The sequence below is a fragment of the Protopterus annectens genome, chromosome 3.part1 (assembly GCF_019279795.1).
Source record: "Protopterus annectens isolate FY-2018-M chromosome 3.part1, PAN1.0, whole genome shotgun sequence".
Classification (NCBI taxonomy): Eukaryota; Metazoa; Chordata; order Ceratodontiformes; family Protopteridae; genus Protopterus; species Protopterus annectens.
The window spans coordinates 1560318183-1560335881 of record NC_056732.1 but is presented as its reverse complement, the minus strand read 5'-3'; the positions used below and the strand labels follow the sequence as shown (position 1 = coordinate 1560335881).

Below are 17699 nucleotides of genomic sequence, written 5' to 3'. Positions count from 1 at the left end.
AGAAAGAAATTTACTTTCTTTCCCTTTGTTAAGAATCAAAAAGTTTATTGATAACAAAATGTCCATATCTTTGAGCTACTTTGTGATATCAACTCACATCCATGGTGAGGCTATTTCCCATGTGGACAAGCTCAATCACTATTTACTGATGCCACACAAGCAATCCCTTGGTCAGTCAATGGAACAGTATATATTTTATCACTGGAGAAGCCTTGCTGTGACTTTTTTGCATCACAGACATACTGAGGGCAACTTCTTTTCCCCTCATCTCCCATATGGGAAAATGTCCTATGGATGCTGACATCTAAGAATGGCTCTTAGGTCTCCCCTCATGATTTTCCCTCATGTCCCCCCTTCTTGTAAACTTCATTTAGAAAACTAAACTGATTATGTCCAAATTCAGTCCTGTAGCGTATTACTGGTCTCAAGAAGTTTGATTTCTCCTATTTTGGACACAACTTCTGGAAAAGCCTAGATGTTGTAGGCCATTCATTCTACCAACACCCAAACTACCTGTCCAGAAGGCCTCACCTCCCTTCATCAAATTGTTCAGTTAATGTCAAGGGGCCCTACATCCCATTCAAGTCAAGTATGTTCACTGACCTGATTATTCCACACTAAACCTGTATATAAGCTTTCATATATTACCAGCAAACAGTGCAGAAACAGAAGGAGATGAATCTTATGCACTTACCATAACATTACATTTGGATGAGCTGGTCCACCATCACCAATTAGAAAGACTAAAGCCACAGACCTTTAGTCAGTTCAGCATCTGAAGCCTACCCAGCCTACAAGCCCCACTTTTTGTTCTATAACACCCAACAAGTTTCTTCTCCTGATCACTGCCATGCCAAACTAAGGTAAATTAAAAATGATTATGTCCTCACCAGCATTCCTCTAGATCATGCTTGCACTACAGCAGAGGAACAAGGATGGGTATACTGATGAGGATGGACCAGCTCATCCTGATTTAAAGTTATGGTAATTACACAACTCTCATATCTAAGATAAAGAGGTCCATCCTTGTCAGTCAACAACACTGCATTCCAGACTTATTCTTCTGCGAGGTCTTCTTCATGCACTCATCTCACTGGCCACAGATACATATGTGTACGTGTAACTCTGTGACAGTCATCAGTGCTGTGTACTGACATTTGAACAGTGTGTATGAGTGGCAGCATCATAATGCATCATGGGACTTCCATGAACAAACTGAGATGGCAGAGTTGGAACAGTGGCTAGAACATCACAAAACATACTATGGACCTGTACATTTGGGGCAAATGTATATATTTCATATTTTGCTGAAAGGTTTCAATACATGCATTCAGACCAATAGTAAACCATCTGAATTATGCTGTTCTCTATCAGATACCAGACTGCTGTAGCGTTTATTGTGGACTATAAATAATATGTGCTAATGTTTTTAAATAATGTACATAATTCATGTTTTTTTTTTTTTCTTCCCAAAGCCTGGTGCAGACTGGCAAGAGGAGTGTGAAACCTGTCACTGTCTTAATGGTATGAAGATTTGTGAAGCAGGATGTCCAGATCTTTACTGTGTTGAGGTACACCATTGTTTCTTATTAAAAGACTTGTAGACATAATATAAACTACATAAAATGTTTTCTATGCATAAATGATGTGCAACAGTTCACACAGCTGGTATACATTTATGATCTGTTCATTTAAAAAATACTTTCAGGTTTTGGGATGGAAGGTTTACCCTACTTCCAAAATAATAAAGAGCACTGAGCAAGAAACTTCAAGTTGAAGCAAGCTACAAACCGACGCATGACTAAATAATGGCTTGGGTGCAGCAAGTGTATCGACATTCATGCACAACATAACTTTGCTATGTGCGTTGTACATTTTGAAGCTGTGAGAATTTTGTTAGATGTGATCTGTTGTTATATGCTGTAGTGTGAAGTGGACATTCATCCTTATTTCTTAATTGCCAGTCAAACTGCTTTATCGGTTTTCTTGTGCGTATAGCATTTATTTATTTATATGCCCCAGTACTGTTTGTAATCTACAGGTACATAGGGGTAACCTCGACCTGACAGCATATTAGGCTTTCTTTCTTGGAAACTGGGGTCCTAGCCCCAATGGGTTAGAGTGGGAATAATAGAATATTAGAAGTTAAAACCTCCTTTTCCATCCTTACTCATGAGATAACCCTAACAGTGCCAGTGCTCCTAACCCCAGCCCTACACATTACCTTATAAAAAGCCCTGCTCCTAACAGTACCACTGTTGCGATGAATTATACTGATGATTGTTAGTTATTATTTTTTTATTTTAGAGTTCACAAAAGGAGAACATAAAGCATCGTTTTCAACTTGAAGAAATTGATGTATTGTCCAGTCTGCACATCAGTGTTACAGAATATGCTCATATATATTATTCTAGTCCCAGTCGGTGTAATGGTTAAGGTCTTTGCCTCCCATGCACAAGGTATGAAGTTCGATCCTAAACTCTGATCAATGCCTGATTGGAGTTTGCAAGGTCTCCCTGTGTTTCTGTGTGGTTCCTCCCATGTCTGAAAAACATGTTGAGTGTTTCCATCTCAAATTCATCCAAAATGGAGCTGTGGGCAGCAGGACAGACACTAGATGGTGCCCTATAGGGAGAAGAGTTTATATACCAACTGCTTTGGGCATCTACTGTAGTACACAGTATCCTCAAAATAGGAGAATGTGGATCACAGGCTGTGCTGTGGCAGATCTTGCCACTTGATGGTGTACAAATATGGCTCTAGGTGATTCGGTTGTGATGATGATGAATGTAGGTTCACTGACAGGTAATAAAATATAAACCTGCCAGAGATTAATTAAGAATTGCTACACTCATTGTAGGTTCACTGATAGGATGGAACTTGGAATTGGATGACATGATGATGATAAGGAAAAGGTTGGACATCCTATGTATCCAGGATCCAAGATGGAAGGGCAGTGCAGCAAAGTCACTTGGGTTGGGATCCACAGTCTACTACTCAGGAGGAGGACAAGCTAGAAATGGTGTGGGAATTATGGTGAGGGAGAGGTTTTAGGAGGCAGTAATGGATATTATCAGAATTAATGACGGACTCATGGCAATCAAACTCCAGCCCAGTCCTATTTATAGGACAGTATTCCTAATCTCTGCCCCATGGCAGGGTTGTGATAGTGAGGAGAAGAGTCCATTCAGACAGCAGTTGCAGGAACTACTAGATAAAGCAAGGCAACATGTGTTGGTGTTGACAATGGGTGACCTGAATGCACGTATACAGGACATATATGAAGACTGCCTGGACCCACATGGGTGGAGTAAAGGAATAAAGAAGGAAATGCCATTATAGACTTCTGTCTTGCAAATGGATTGAGAGTAGCCAGCACATGGTTCGGCAATAGAGACAGTCACAAGATCATATACAAGAGTGGCCAAGATGCAATGCAGGTAGGCTTCTTCCTAGTAAGGAAAGGGTAGAATAAGCAATTGCAAAGTCATTCCCAGTGAAACAATCATAAATCATTAGTTGGCACAATCAGCTGCAAGCAGTGGTCAGAGAATGCAATAAGCTCAAAAAAGAACATGCTCTAATTACTCAAGACTCTAGCACCTCAAGAAGAAGAGAAAATACGTGGAGTTGAAGAAGAATGGCAGTGCCTCAAAACAGCATGTGTGAGGACTACAGAAAAGGTATGTGGCTAAGCTAGGTATGGAAATAAGGTGTATAAAGAAAGCTGATGGAGGAATGCAGAAGTCCATGAAGTTATCAGAAGAAAGAAAGCGTGCAGGAAAAGTGGGAAATTTAAAAGATGGACCAGGCTAGTAAGGAATACTGGTTGGCTAACAAAGAGGCTAAGAATAAAGTTACAGTAGCAAAGAACCAGACATCAGAGGCACTCTACCAAATTCTGGAAAGTGACTCAGATGGCACCAAAAACTATATCAGGTTTCTAATCCGAGACAGAAAGGTAAAGAAGAGAGTCAGGCACCCTTCATAAGGGATGACAGTACACTCTGCTCACCAGTCCACAGGACATCAAAGACGTATTGAAGGAGTACTTCCAGCAACTTCTGAATGAAGAAAATCCCACAGACACTGTACTGCCCCATACACAGCCTATGAGGAGAGAAGAAGAGGAGCCCACCATAGAAGAAGTAAGAACAGCACTAAGAAAACTGAAGTCAGGGAAAGCAGCAGGCTCAGATGAGGTCTCAGCAGATATGCTAAAGATGTTGGGTGAGACAGGTGAGAAATGCTTCCTGAGTGTACTCATAGCAGTATGGAGAGAAAGGCATATCCCAGATGACTGGAGAATAAGCATACTAGTGTCAGTGTTCAACCTCAAAGGGGACATTCACAACTGTGGGCAGCACAGAGGTATCAAACGTCTGTCACATAGCATGACAACATGCAGAGCAATAGAAAGTAAGACGGCAGATGAGCAGTTTAGATTTATATCAGGATGCAGCACAGCTGACCTAATGTTTTGAGTGAGACAGACACTTGAGAAAAAGGTAGAAATGAGGAGAGTCCAACTGGGCTTTCTTAGACTTGGAGAAAGTATATGCCAGGGTCCCAAGGAAGCTGATGTGGGCAGTCCTGTGGTGGTTTGAAGTCCCAGAAATGGTAGAATTACTTCAATCTGTATTAAATGACCCAATGACTCCAGTACAAACAGTGTTTGGTGTCACAGAGGGGTTGCCAGTGGGAGTGGGTATGCATCAGGGTTCAGCTCTGACTGCACTGCTGTTCATAGAGATGACATTAGCAAGTAGGTTAGAGGGGATAGATCAACAAAGTTGCTGTATGCAGATGGTGTGGCATTACAGGTAGACTGAGCAAGAACTTCATCAAAGGATATGTGAATGGAATTCAAAACTGAAGGCACATGGGATAAAACTGAGTAGGGATAAGACAGTTGTAATAGCAGCAAATGTGGAAGATCAGAAGAAGCTGAGAACTGAGATAGAAGGGAAGATAGTGGAACAGGTTAAGAGCTTCAGTTATCTGTAGGAGTGACTGAGGAGAAAGGAAGTCTAAATGAGGATGCCAAATCTAGAATCAGAAGGGCTGAGGCCAACTGGCACAGAGTGTCAGATCTACTACATGGCAGAAGAATGCCAAAGAACCTGAAGAATAAAGTGTACAAAACAGTGGCAGGACCAGTACTACTGTATGGTACAGAAACATAGGCAGTAAAGGTAGAACAGCTGAGGAAGCTACAGGTAATGGAGATGAAGTGCCTGAGACAGGTGGTACAATGCATACTGTGGGGCAGATGAAAAAATGAGGACAAAAGAACAAAAGCCAAAGTAACTCCAATTTCAGAAAATGTCAAAGGAAACAGATTACAGTAGTTCAGGCACATGTACAGAAAAGCAGAATACAATCTGGTGAAGAAGATTTGGGACAGACAGGAAGAGGGCAAGAGGAAACGAGGGCATCCAGCAAAGAGATGGATGGATTGTATGAGAGAACACCTACAACAGACATGAGTGTTGAAGAAGGTAGGAGAGTAACATTGAATAAAGAGAGATGACGACAGTTGATACGACATTCTGACCCCATGTAGAAAATCGGAAGAAAAGTAGATAATGATGATGATGATTATAATGATGAATACTAGTCTACTCTCAAAGATGTCACTGTATCTCAGTCTTGATTTGCAAGGCGGCACAATCACTACATTGAATGGCCACAGTAATGAATTTTGGTGTGTTGCTTTCAGACAGTATATCATGTCCACATCCCCCACCTGTGATGACTTTACTGTGATCGGTTGTCTTCTAATTTTATCCACATGCTGCCACCACAGTGATATCTACCTCTGCTGAGTGTCATATGTTATTGCCAAAAGCAAACAAATAATTGCAGTAACTAAAATATGCATAGTATGGTCTAACAAATGCAATAAATGAAAATATCACTTCTGAAAAATATATTATTCTTGGTTCTCATTTTTATACCAGCCTAATGATGTGAATCACAGACAAAGTTTGTCAGACTGAAAAAAAATGCACATTGATTGTGAGCTGAATGATAATCAACAGTACGCCCAAATGGCTATATCAGATTGTTGCTAGTGTGCAACAGTAATGCAACATATGTCTGTAAACTATGAAATATTACAACAGTTTTTTTCAGATGTCATGACATCAGCTATAAAATATACTTTGCTGCTGAACTATTCCAGTTAAAGAGCACTTCCAAGTTTCCAAGTTAAGAAAGATAATTTAGTTTAAAAGCTGCCCTTGCATGAACATTTGCTTACTCTCGCTCACACATGTGCCTCCACACGCAAGAACACACAGCCCCACACTCACACATACATACACATGCACAAACTCACACACGCACACACACACACACACACACACACACACACACACACACACACACACACACACACACACACACACAGACACACACACACACACACACACACAGACACATGCACATGCACACACACATACATGCATGCACATGCAGTTTTGTATGAATTAAATAAAACTAACAAAAACATGTTTTTAAAATAAACATTTTAATCGGTAGGGCTGTAACCTAGCAGCCTAGTAACATGATTCACTCCAGCATTAGCAGCGACACTAAAATGACTCCATCAGAGATAACATAGTCAAAACACATGCATTCAATGGACAAGTACTAAATATTGGCAAGAGTTTAATGGCATACTGCAGCAACATATTGAAATACATGTCTTCATAGCAGATAACAGATGGAAAACAACAGCAACAACACTGCAGTGATACAGTCCAGACACAGGCATAACTCCTCATATTTAGGGGAAATACATGAGCCAACACCTCATAGACAGAAATTAAAACTTTAATAAGTTATGACGAATGAGTCAACTGAATAAAAAGAGAAAACATATGATCTGCTGTTAGACATATGCTGTCCAGGCAATTTATTGTCCTGCCTGATCCTTTACTCCACCACTGCACTGCATTTAACAAGGCCAGAATGGCTCACATTGACAGGTAGACCTACCTATCTCTTCAGTACACTAATCTACAAAGTCCTAAAGCAAGGCTACCGCCCTCCTCTAAAATGAAAACTTCCTGTTATTAACATCTCATATGAACTGAGAAGCTTACAGGATAGCTGTTTCTCCCTGGCTGGCACTCCCAAGATTCAAAACCATACAATGCAAAAATAGTGTTCTCTAGATTAGGACTGACTACCTGGAACCACTTGCCCACAGAACCCAAACACCAGAAATCCATAAAAGGCTCCAAGCAGATACTTAAAAAAATCTCCTCTCTGAATTCTCTTGCAGTTGCTTTTAGTGGTTAACAACCAATAAAGCATAGGCATATTCATGTATTTGTCGTGATGTGATATTGTTAACCATTCAGTTGATGATAATTGCCAAACTGAAGTGATACAACTAATGCACTGCTGCCAGTGATAATTCAACGTGCATATTATTGCACTTGCTGGTGGTCTTATGTTGTTGTGTCTTTCGAATTTTCCCGGTTAGGGGTCGCCACAGCGGAACTCGGGTCCGCTAATGATTGGCAGTAGATTTTTACGTGCTGGCTTGCCAGGCCTAACGCACAACCTTCAATGAAGGAACGCCCATTCACGCATGTCGCCACACAGAAGACGCTCTAACTGAGAATCGAACGGGCAACGTCTAACTGTGAGGCGGCAACGCTACCGCAGCAGCACCACCACCGCAGTTATCCAGTTAAAAATAGAACATATGTAATAATTTATTGTTTTGTAAATAATGTATATGTAATAAATAAATAAATTGCTTTTTAACTGATCCTAGGTTGTGTCAGAAAGGGGTCAACTGACCAGGTCACCCTCCCAGTTATCAAATAATAATAAATCAATACAATAAAATAAATAAATGCATTGATATAATTGAGCATGATAAGCAAAAGCTACATTATTTTCTGAATATTGGAAAGAGAGGGAAGCAGCAAGCAGGCATGTGTAACAGATGCACACCAGGTCAAAACTGTTAGGGTGGTAGAAGTAATCTGGTAAAGAGGAAGAATGGCAAATATTATTCCAACAGAATACTGAAGAAAAGGGGATCCACTCATTTTCTTACCTGACTGTGCAAGAGTTACAAATTGGTTTTCCCTATACAGTACACACAAAGCTCTCTATCAGTTGAATTGAATTCTTTCCTCCTACTTGCGCTACTGCAGATAGTAGAAAGTAGAACTCTTTGTTTCATAGGACTAAAGAAAAGTACAACAGACACTTTTTAGAAACAAGTCAGCAGAACTTGTTGAAGGCAATGAAAGTCACACCTAGACTATAGCTGCATAGTGTATTTATACTGAACACTTCAAAACCCAGCTGCATTATTACCTCTCCCAAAAATGGAAATGCAGTTGCACTCCACCTACCTAACCTGCTTAATACATAAATACTTTACAACACACAAAGTTTGTTCTTCCTTGCACACTATTGATTAACCCTATGTGCTGCCTTCATGCTAATGATACCTCTATACCACTCTCAGAGGATTTAAACCTCTGTATTAATTTAACTCATGCTAATATTCATGCATAAAGAACTCATCCATGCTAATGTTACTTCTATATCATTCTCAGATGATTTAAACCTCTGTATTAATTTAACCTTGTACTACTGTTCTCAACCACTAAACATGTAAATATACTTTACATCCTTCTCCAAGCTGCTGTTTAACGTTTGATCTGAAGTAGTTACTTCATTTGTCTGCAACCTGTGGGTATCGGATCCGACCTCGGATCCGAGCTTGCAGCTTCACAAGCTAAAAGATCCAAGCTCCTAGCTCCTCCCCCTGCCCATAATCCCCTGCTGCCTACTGTATTACCTCAGATCGAGTTTGCCACGGCTGAAGACAGCTATTTGTGAAGAGCTCCTTAAGCTTGGTGAGGTCGTTTCAGCTTTTTCTCCTAGAGAAAATTGTGTTAAGTTAGATTTAGTTTGTTAGTGTTAATTTTCCTGTAGAAATACAGTGTTAGCCCCCTTCTGTAGTTTTCTCGTGGTCGTTAGCTTTTTTTCTTCCCCTCCCCCTTAGTGTTTGGGTGTGTGTGTGCTTTGTGTAATGGCGAAAGGGCCCAAAGCCATTTTTTCCAAGTGCACTGAGTGTGGCCATAAGCTTTCCCCAGCTGATGGCCACAGTCAGTGTGTCTTGTGCCTGGGGGTAGCCCATTTATCAATGGCTTGCCAAATCTGTGCAGCCTTTAATCCTCGGGCAATTAGGGACAGGAAGAACAAGCTGATCCTGGCGGGCCTACTTCCCCAGGATTCTGCTTCTTCTTCCTCCCCTTCAAAGGCTCAGGCTACTATCATAGCCCCGGTGCCTTCAGTTCCCCCCGCTCTGCCTGGGACTCAAACTCCCCCTGCTATGCAGAGTTCAGGGGACTCTAGTGCTTCTTTCTCCAAGGAAAAAAGGCACAAGGAGAAAGATAAGCACAGGTCTCACAAAAGGCGGGCTGAGGTTCACCCCTCAGCCCCCCCTTCGAAAGTTACCAGCTCTCCCTCGAAGGTCCCCGGATCCTCCCCCTCTTGTCTCCGTTCGCCTCGCTTCTCGCCGGAGCCGGAGGAGGAGTACCGGTCTCCTTCGAGGTCGTCAAGGTGGCCCTCCCGGCCCGCCTCAACGACTTCTTCTAGGTCAACCAGGAGCTTTACCGACGCGGACATGGATAGGATGATGCGTCGATTCCTGCAGACCCAAATGCAGATGGGGGTGCTCTTGCCTCCCCCCCCCCCCTCAGGGGGGGAGGCAAGCCCCTCTCTTTGCTCCGATCACTCCTTCTCCGACCCGGTTTAGGGTTTTGGAGTCATCGGATCCGGGCCCTTTCGAGCCGGGGTTTCGTCGGCACCGATAGCTCCGGTAGCTTCAGCGCAGACCTTGCCTTCGAGTGTGTCAGATCCTAGCTCTTGGGGCCGAGGGCCGAGCATTGGATCCGTGGGGATTGGTGTATCTCCGGTGCAGTGTAGGTCGGAGCACACCTCTCTCTCGGATCCGACTGCTTCGGAGCCGAGGAGACTACTTTCGGAGCCTGGGGAAAGTAGTTCTCCTTCGGCTTTTGATGTAGTGGAGTGGGTTCTGTCGAGGTCTTCCAGATCCCCGGTCCGGGCCCCGGATCCTCCCGCTCCCCCTATGCATGTGGGTCTATCCTCCATCATCCATCCTATGGGACAGCCTGCTCAAACCCTCCAGTTAGTTCCCTTGGAGGAACAGGACTCCGTGGGCGAGCCCTCCTCGGACAGCCCCACCGAGGAGGTGCCTCGCAAATGGCAGTGTAAAAGGAGGCACCTGGACTCCCCTGAGTCCATCACCATGGACACAGATTTGGATGAAGGGGAAGGTTCCCCAAGATCACCCCCCAAAGATGTCTCCTTTATAGACATCATGGAAATGTTGCGTATTAGAGGGGGGTGGTCTGCCCAAAAACCTTCCTCGGATGAATCGGTGTTCCTGGAGGCGTTTGAGGTGAGCCCATCTACCTCCTGGGTGTCCCCCCGGCTGACCCCCTGGTGGGTGTGGAAAGAACCCGACACCATGGAGCCAATCCCCAGACATCGTGACAAAGTTCTTAGCCCCCCCCCGCAGATAGGCAGTCCTGGGATAAGGGGTCCCCTGTTGATGCCATGCTGATGGCGGCTGCCACGAAGAAGGAACTCGCACAGGAGAGTTCCACGGTCCATCCGCCGGATAAGGAATCTTGAGCGATGGACCGCATTGGGAAGCGGATGTTTGCTTCAGCAACCTTCTCTATAAGGGGGCTGAACTATATGGCACACATTATCAGGCTACAGCGAGACCTAATTAATGAATACGCTGCAGACCCCCCAGAGTCCATGACGGTCGTGGATAAGGGCACATTTGCGACTCGTATGGTCACTCTAAAGTCCATCTCTAACACGTCCATGCGGTTACTCTCTCATGCTACTGAGGGAGCCGCTAGGACGAGCGGAGCCAGGGTCGTCCTGCAGCGTCACGCCTGGCTCCACCTTTGCGATTTCGCGGATCCCTTCAAGGCATCCTTCACGAATGCGCCCTTTGATGGATCTTCGCTTTTTGGCAAGACTGTACGCTGGTCCAAAGCAAGAAGGATGTCGGGGTCCGCTTCTCGAATCCCCAACGATCCTTTTCTAGGAATCAGAGGGGACAAAAGAAGTTGTGGTTCCGCAAGTCTCAGCAGTCCCACCCGGCTTCGGACCCCTCGTCCTCTAGAGGCAGAGGAGGACAAGGCAGACGCCGGCCCAGAGGCAGAGGGGGGCCGCGTAACTTCGGTTCTAGGGAACCTTTCTCGGATAGGCCCGCACAACAGCCCTGAAGGCTTACCTGGCTGTCCCTCTCTGGAGGCAGTCGGGGGGAGTTTATCGGAGCATCTGTCAAATTGGGAGTCCATCACGACAGATCAATGGGTGCTCCGAATCATATCCAGAGGTTACTCCATTCCTTTCATTCACCTACCCCCCAAAGTCTGGCGCCTCCCCAATGTCCCACCTGATCAAAGGGAGGCCGCAGCCTTAGAAGTGTCAAAGCTGCTAGAAAAAAGAGCCATCCAGCCCGTTCCCCCAGACCAGTCTGGATCGGGCTACTACTCCAGGTTCTTTTTAGTGCCAAAGAAGACGGGGGACTTAAGACCGATTCTAGATCTCTCCACTGTGAACCTGTTCGTCCCCAAGGAAAAGTTACGGATGGTCACTCTTCAGGCTATTCTCCCCCTTCTTCGGGAGAATGACTGGATGTGCTACATAGACCTCCAGGATGCGTACTACCACATTCTGATGGACCGATGATCCAGGAGGTTTCTCCGCTTCCAGCTAGGAGACAGTCATTATCAATTCAGGGTTCTCCAGTTTGGCCTCACCTCAGCCCCCAGGGTGTTCACCAAGGTCATGGCAGTGGTCACAGCTCACCTGAGACTCCAGGGAATTCAGGTTTTTCCATACCTGGACGACTGGCTCCTAGTCACCCCCAGCAGGCATCAACTCGGCATTGCAAGGGATTACACTCTAACTCTCGCCCAGAAGTTGGGCATATCAGTGAACCTTCAAAAGTCCTCCCTTCAGCCAGTACAGGTTTTGGAGTTTATAGGGGCCAAGTTGAACACACGCATTTGTCAAGCCCTACTAACTCCGGACAGACTGAACAGCCTATCACATCAGATCTTAGTCCTTCTTGGAAGCACAGCTCCTGCGGCAGAGTTAGTCCTGAGGGCACTGGGGTCGATGGCAGCTTCCATTGGGCTCTCTCTTCACGCACGCCTCTGGATGAGGATCTTACAGTGGACTCTTCAGGGTCAATGGTCGTTAGCACTTCACCCGCTGAACACCCCGATTTCACTGAGCAGAGTTTGCGGGGACTCCTTCCTTTGGTGGCTTTGCTCGTGGGAGCTGCAGGAAGGGAGACCTTTTGTAATTCCCTCACCCCAAGCCACGTTGACCACGGATGCTTCTCGCCTCGGGTGGACGGGGGGCATTGTTCGGGCAGAACCGTCCAAGGCACATGGACCCCCATAGAGACCGCTTTGCATATCAGTGTCCTAGAGATGAGGGTGGTGCTTTTGGCATTGCAAGCTCTCCACGACCTTCTCCCTCTAGGGACTATTGCGATCCAGACAGACAACATGGCGGTAGTCTGGTACATAAACAAACAGGGAGGAACCAGGTCTTATCCCCTCTTCCGAGAGGCTATGAGAGTACGGGAATGGGCGATATCCACCAACCACTTTCTGATAGCAATGCACATTCCGGGTCGGTCCAACATTTTGGCGGACAAACTGAGTCCGGTGATTCTCACCCCGTACGAGTGGTCCTTCAATCCTTCAGTTGCGAAGCAAATCTTCCGTGCATGGGGTTGGCCTCGCTGCGATCTTTTCACCTCTCCGCCAAACACAAAGTGCAGCAAGTACTTCGCAATACTTCCCCCTTCAGGGGAAGCCCCAAGAGATGCTCTGGTACATGCTTGGCCACCCGGTCTTCTTTATGCTTACCCCCCTCTTCTGCTTATGGCGAAGTTCATTCAGAAAGCACATCAGTTGGGGAGCAGAGTGATCCTCATAGCCCCATTCTGCCTCGTCAGATCTGGTTTCCTTACCTACAGTCTCACAGTGTTGTTCCTCCATGGATTCTTGATCCCATTCCAGATTTGATATCATATCCTGCGGGATGCCAAAACCCAAACCTGCTAAACCTCAAGCTGACTGCTTGGTTGATCCAGTTCCTCTGATGGCTAGGACTCCCGGTATCTCATCACTAGTGAAGGCCGTTCTGGTGGCGGCCCATAAACCTGCTACCAGAAAAATTTACAATAGTAAATGGAAACGCTTTTCCATTTGGGCTGAACGCAAGGGCCTGGATCCCTTTACAGTTCCTATTCCAACAATTCTGGATTTCTTGTCACTAATCTTTCAGAAGGGAGCTAACGCTTCCACAGTTAAGGTGCAGTTAGCAGCCATTTCCTACTTTCATGTGGGGGATGGACTGGGATCAGTAGCATCCTCAAAGATATGTAAAACCTTCCTGAGGGGAATTTTTCTTTTGAAACCACCGGTGAAATGTGTAGCTCCCCCGTGGGACTTAACTTTAGTACTACAAGCTTTGACAAGTCCACCCTTCGAGCCTGCCTCTTCGGTTCCATTGAAATTCTTGTCTTGGAAAACAGCCTTTTTAGTGGCTATCACATCAGCCAGGAGGGTCTCAGAACTTCAAGCCCTGTGCATGAAACCCCCCTACCTCATCTTTCACAAGGATAGAGTGTCTTTTACGACTAACCCGTCTTTCCTACCAAAGGTGGCTTCATAGTCTAATATTAACCAATCAATCAACTTACCAGTATTTTTTCCAAATTTTAAGAACAAAGGGGAATACACATTGCACAAACTGGACATACACAGGCAATTATGTTTCTACCTGCGCAGGACTAAGGATTTTCGCAAGTCTGACCAGTTGTTTGTGTCCTTTGCCAAATCAGCTATGGGAAAGGCAATTTCTAAGGTAACTCTGGCAAATTGAATTTCCCAGTGCATAATCCACGTATATACGTCCTCAGGTAAACCAGTTCCTGCGGGAATTCACGCTCACTCAACCCGATCCATTGCTACATCAGCAGCTTTCTGGTCCAGGGTTCCTCTGGACGACATATGTTCAGCAGCTACTTGGTCCACTTCTCACACGTTCATCTCCCATTATAAACTGGATATGATTTCGAGGAGTAGGGCTTCCTTTGGCTCCGCAGTGCTTCGGAATATTCTTCCTTAAGGCCACCCAGAGTTGCTTTCTATAGGTAGCTGTGGACTCTGTCCCACAGGTTGCAGAACAAATGAAGTAACTACTTCAGATAAAGAAGTTATGTACTCACCATAACGTTCCATCTGAGTAGGTACTTCATTTGTCTGCAACCAACCCCCCTCCATTCCCCCTAACCATATTGGGTAACTGGCCATCTGCAAAATGTCTTTTCATGAGATGAAGCAGGGTTTGTTCCTCTGTCGAGGGTGTGAATTGTTTAGGACTGAGCAAACTCGATCTGGGGCAATACAGTAGGCAGCAGGGGATTATGGGTAGGGGGAGGAGCTAGGAGCACGGATCTTTTAGCTTGTGAAGCTGCCGGCTCGGATCCGAGGTCGGATCCGATACCCACAGGTTGCAGACAAATGAAGTACCTACTCAGATGGAACGTTATGGTGAGTACATAACTTCTTTTTTAGTTTTTGCTATTTTGTATGTAAAATTTGCTTAGTTTGTTTCTGTTTCTATTATGTATTGTACTTCATATTATGGAGCTTGTACTATGTATTATTGGAGCTTTTCTGTCCGGGCCTCCACTGAAAACGGGCTCTTTGAGCCCAGTGGACGTCCCTGGCCATCAAACTGGAAATAAATAAATAAAAATATACTGAATTAGAAGCAGATGTATGATTGGCTGCTGAAGTTCACAATTTAATCAGAACCAAGAGGAAAGTACAGGAATAGCTCTGTACATGGAATATCACCAGAAAACTTCAAATTAATCGAATTTAATTGGGGACAGAAAGGCCCTACAGATTAAAGATTTGCAGGCCAGAGGTAGTGATTAAATAACAAATTAATGTTTTATTGTGGGAGATTGTTGCTTGTTAATGCCAGGCACACATACACAAATCAACAGTTTTGGGGGATGGGCATATTTATTACAGTTTTTCATCAATATTTTTCAAAACAAACATATTTTTTACACTTTATTTGAGATTACACACAGAGCAAAAGCTATACTTTAATTTGCAGTGTGTAAGTATAGTATTTGAAGGGAAATTATCACATCAAGTTTTGGGATGGTCATACTCATTCCAGGAGTATGCTCTTCTTGGCTACATTTATTTCCTCCTGCCAAGTAAGCTAGTTTATGAAGCAAAGAGTGAAAATATGTGTGGCAGATATCAGCAATAAGAATGAGAATATAACTGACATATTCACAGTTGAGTCTAGTGTTAGGGCAAATGTGGAATACAGTGGAGGAAGTTTAAGAGAGGAACCCATGAGGCTGTTGGAGTGGACAAAGAAATGCCCTTTTTGTGATGTCAATATTGAAGTAAAATAAAGTATATATAAGAGTCAAAAGACACTGTAATCACCACCACGCTTACAGTGAATCACCAGGAGCAACGTGAGAAGCAAATAGCAAAGAAAGTTATAGGATGCAGCACCAGAAAAGTGGACTCTAGTGATGCTGATGTCATAATTCCACTGTACTGAGTTTCTTTGTGGCTGTAACTAGAATACTCTCTTCATCTTGGAGACCAATTTAAGGAAGATAATTTTAAGCAGCCAAAGAAATTATAGAGAAGGATTATGAAATTCTTAAGGGGAATGAATGAGCTGTCATATATTGACGGCATAATATAGCCTAAGAACATTAATTTTGGAGAAAAGAGATATGAAGTGTGAGTAAGGGAGAGTTAGAAGACTGGAAGTTATTGGAGGGTGAGGGAGAGAAGAATAAACAGCAACATAGTTGTACCAAGTACTCAATATAATAGGCTATGCATGAATATTTTATGCTTTGTCTATAACTTTCTCCTTTGGGTGTCTAGCCCCTCTAACAAGACTGCTCTTTGCCAAGTATTTACTAAAGAGTAGATAGTGTCTGTCTTGGCTAGATGCTGTGTCACTCAGTGATATGCAGAGTGGGTTAAACAGTAAATAGTAAGAGTTGTCATTTATTAGAATTGAAGCTGAATACAGTTAGAAATAACTGAAGGATCTATAACCACAATTCCAGGTTGGAAGGGCCTGGATGAAGTCTTGTTTCATCCACCTGAATATTGTGAAGGAACATAGTCACAGTGGAACACAGCTTATTCAAATAAATGGATAAAAGAAGAGGACTTAATGTATACCCTTGAGGGACACCTTTTATTAGGTAGTGTGTATCAGATGAACATATGTCCAGAGGTAGCATAGATCACTGTGAATGTACTCCAGTTTAACTCTGCACGTGCACAAAGTAGTCCTTAACTTACTCTAATTTTCCATGTATTCACTTCTAGGACCAAACATTATGATTGATAGCAATGAATGGTTCGGACAAGTAAAAAAAAGATTACTGCCAATCTGGGAGTAAGTACATAGTATTAAAGCTATAAACTGTTAACAAGCTGCTTCCTGTAGTCTAGGGTTTCATTCCCTCCTCCTCTATACGCCTGCTTTGTGACTATCAACAAATCACTTGACACAGTTTCGAAATTGGGCTGGGCTCCACAGTGGTTCACTGGAGTGCACTGCCTATGAACCTGACTTTTATGGAGGCTATTCTAAATGAGATTACTAAGTGAGAATAAGGCAGTACGGACACCATGATATTTCTGCAATGCATGCAGAAATGAAGAGATAATAGTGTTAAGTGGAGAACATCCACAAACTGGGAGTGATTAACATTTCGAAGTTTTTGATAGGCCATTTACTATGGACACAGGCCAGATGTTGTATACCTTGCAGGATATACCACTTTTGTAAAGTAGAACAGTAAAACCCTCATTCCAAACTATAGTAACTACCCCATTCTGAGACAATTGTGTTTATATGGATTTCCAGATGAATAGCTAAAGAATAGGAGACCATCTGATGAACCTGCATGGTAGTCTTTCTGTACCCCAAGGACCTTCAATTTTTACCCTAGACTACTCTCTTGACATTGAAGAATATTTGTCGTGTTTGAAAGAAATTACGGTTATCTTGCATTAGCATAACAGCATATTTTTAAGTGAGGATAAGTGTCACTACTGTTTGAAGTAATTCTGTTTCCTGTGACATAATCTTTAGGTTTGAGCAAGGGGAAAAGTGTGATTTGCTTTCGAGGATGGAATAAGGAGTGTATATCATTCCAGAAGTCCTTGGATGAGGGTATACCTACCTTGCTTTGCCAGTAGGCAGTTCCATGTACTGGCACTGAAAAGAACCTTGCACTATTTTTTTAATTCTCTGTATAACTTCTATGAAGATACATTTCTAATCTTAAGGCAGAGAACATATTTCCTTTCACAAAATGTAATTTTATTTTTCAACCTGCTTGTTATCCAGTGCAAATCTCTTATTTAGAGTTTAGATTTTAATGCAAGCTAAATAATTTAGTAAAGTCAAAACAGTATTGAACAGAATTATTACTGCAATATCTTTGGTGCAAGCATCCAATTGAAAAGACTGTGTTATGATTATTATTAGCTAAATGTTTCAGG

At 43.6% G+C, this 17699-nt stretch overlaps 1 protein-coding gene across 1 annotated transcript in view; it reads left to right on the top strand.

The window, feature by feature from the left end:
* LOC122797804 (SCO-spondin-like) overlaps positions 1–17699 on the top strand; it is a 4708783-nt gene that overhangs the window by 4459730 nt on the left and 231354 nt on the right. The window contains exon 108 of the mRNA XM_044066325.1: positions 1476–1571. Within this exon, the coding sequence (XP_043922260.1) occupies positions 1476–1571 (96 nt within the window). The remainder of the gene's footprint in view (positions 1–1475; positions 1572–17699) is intronic.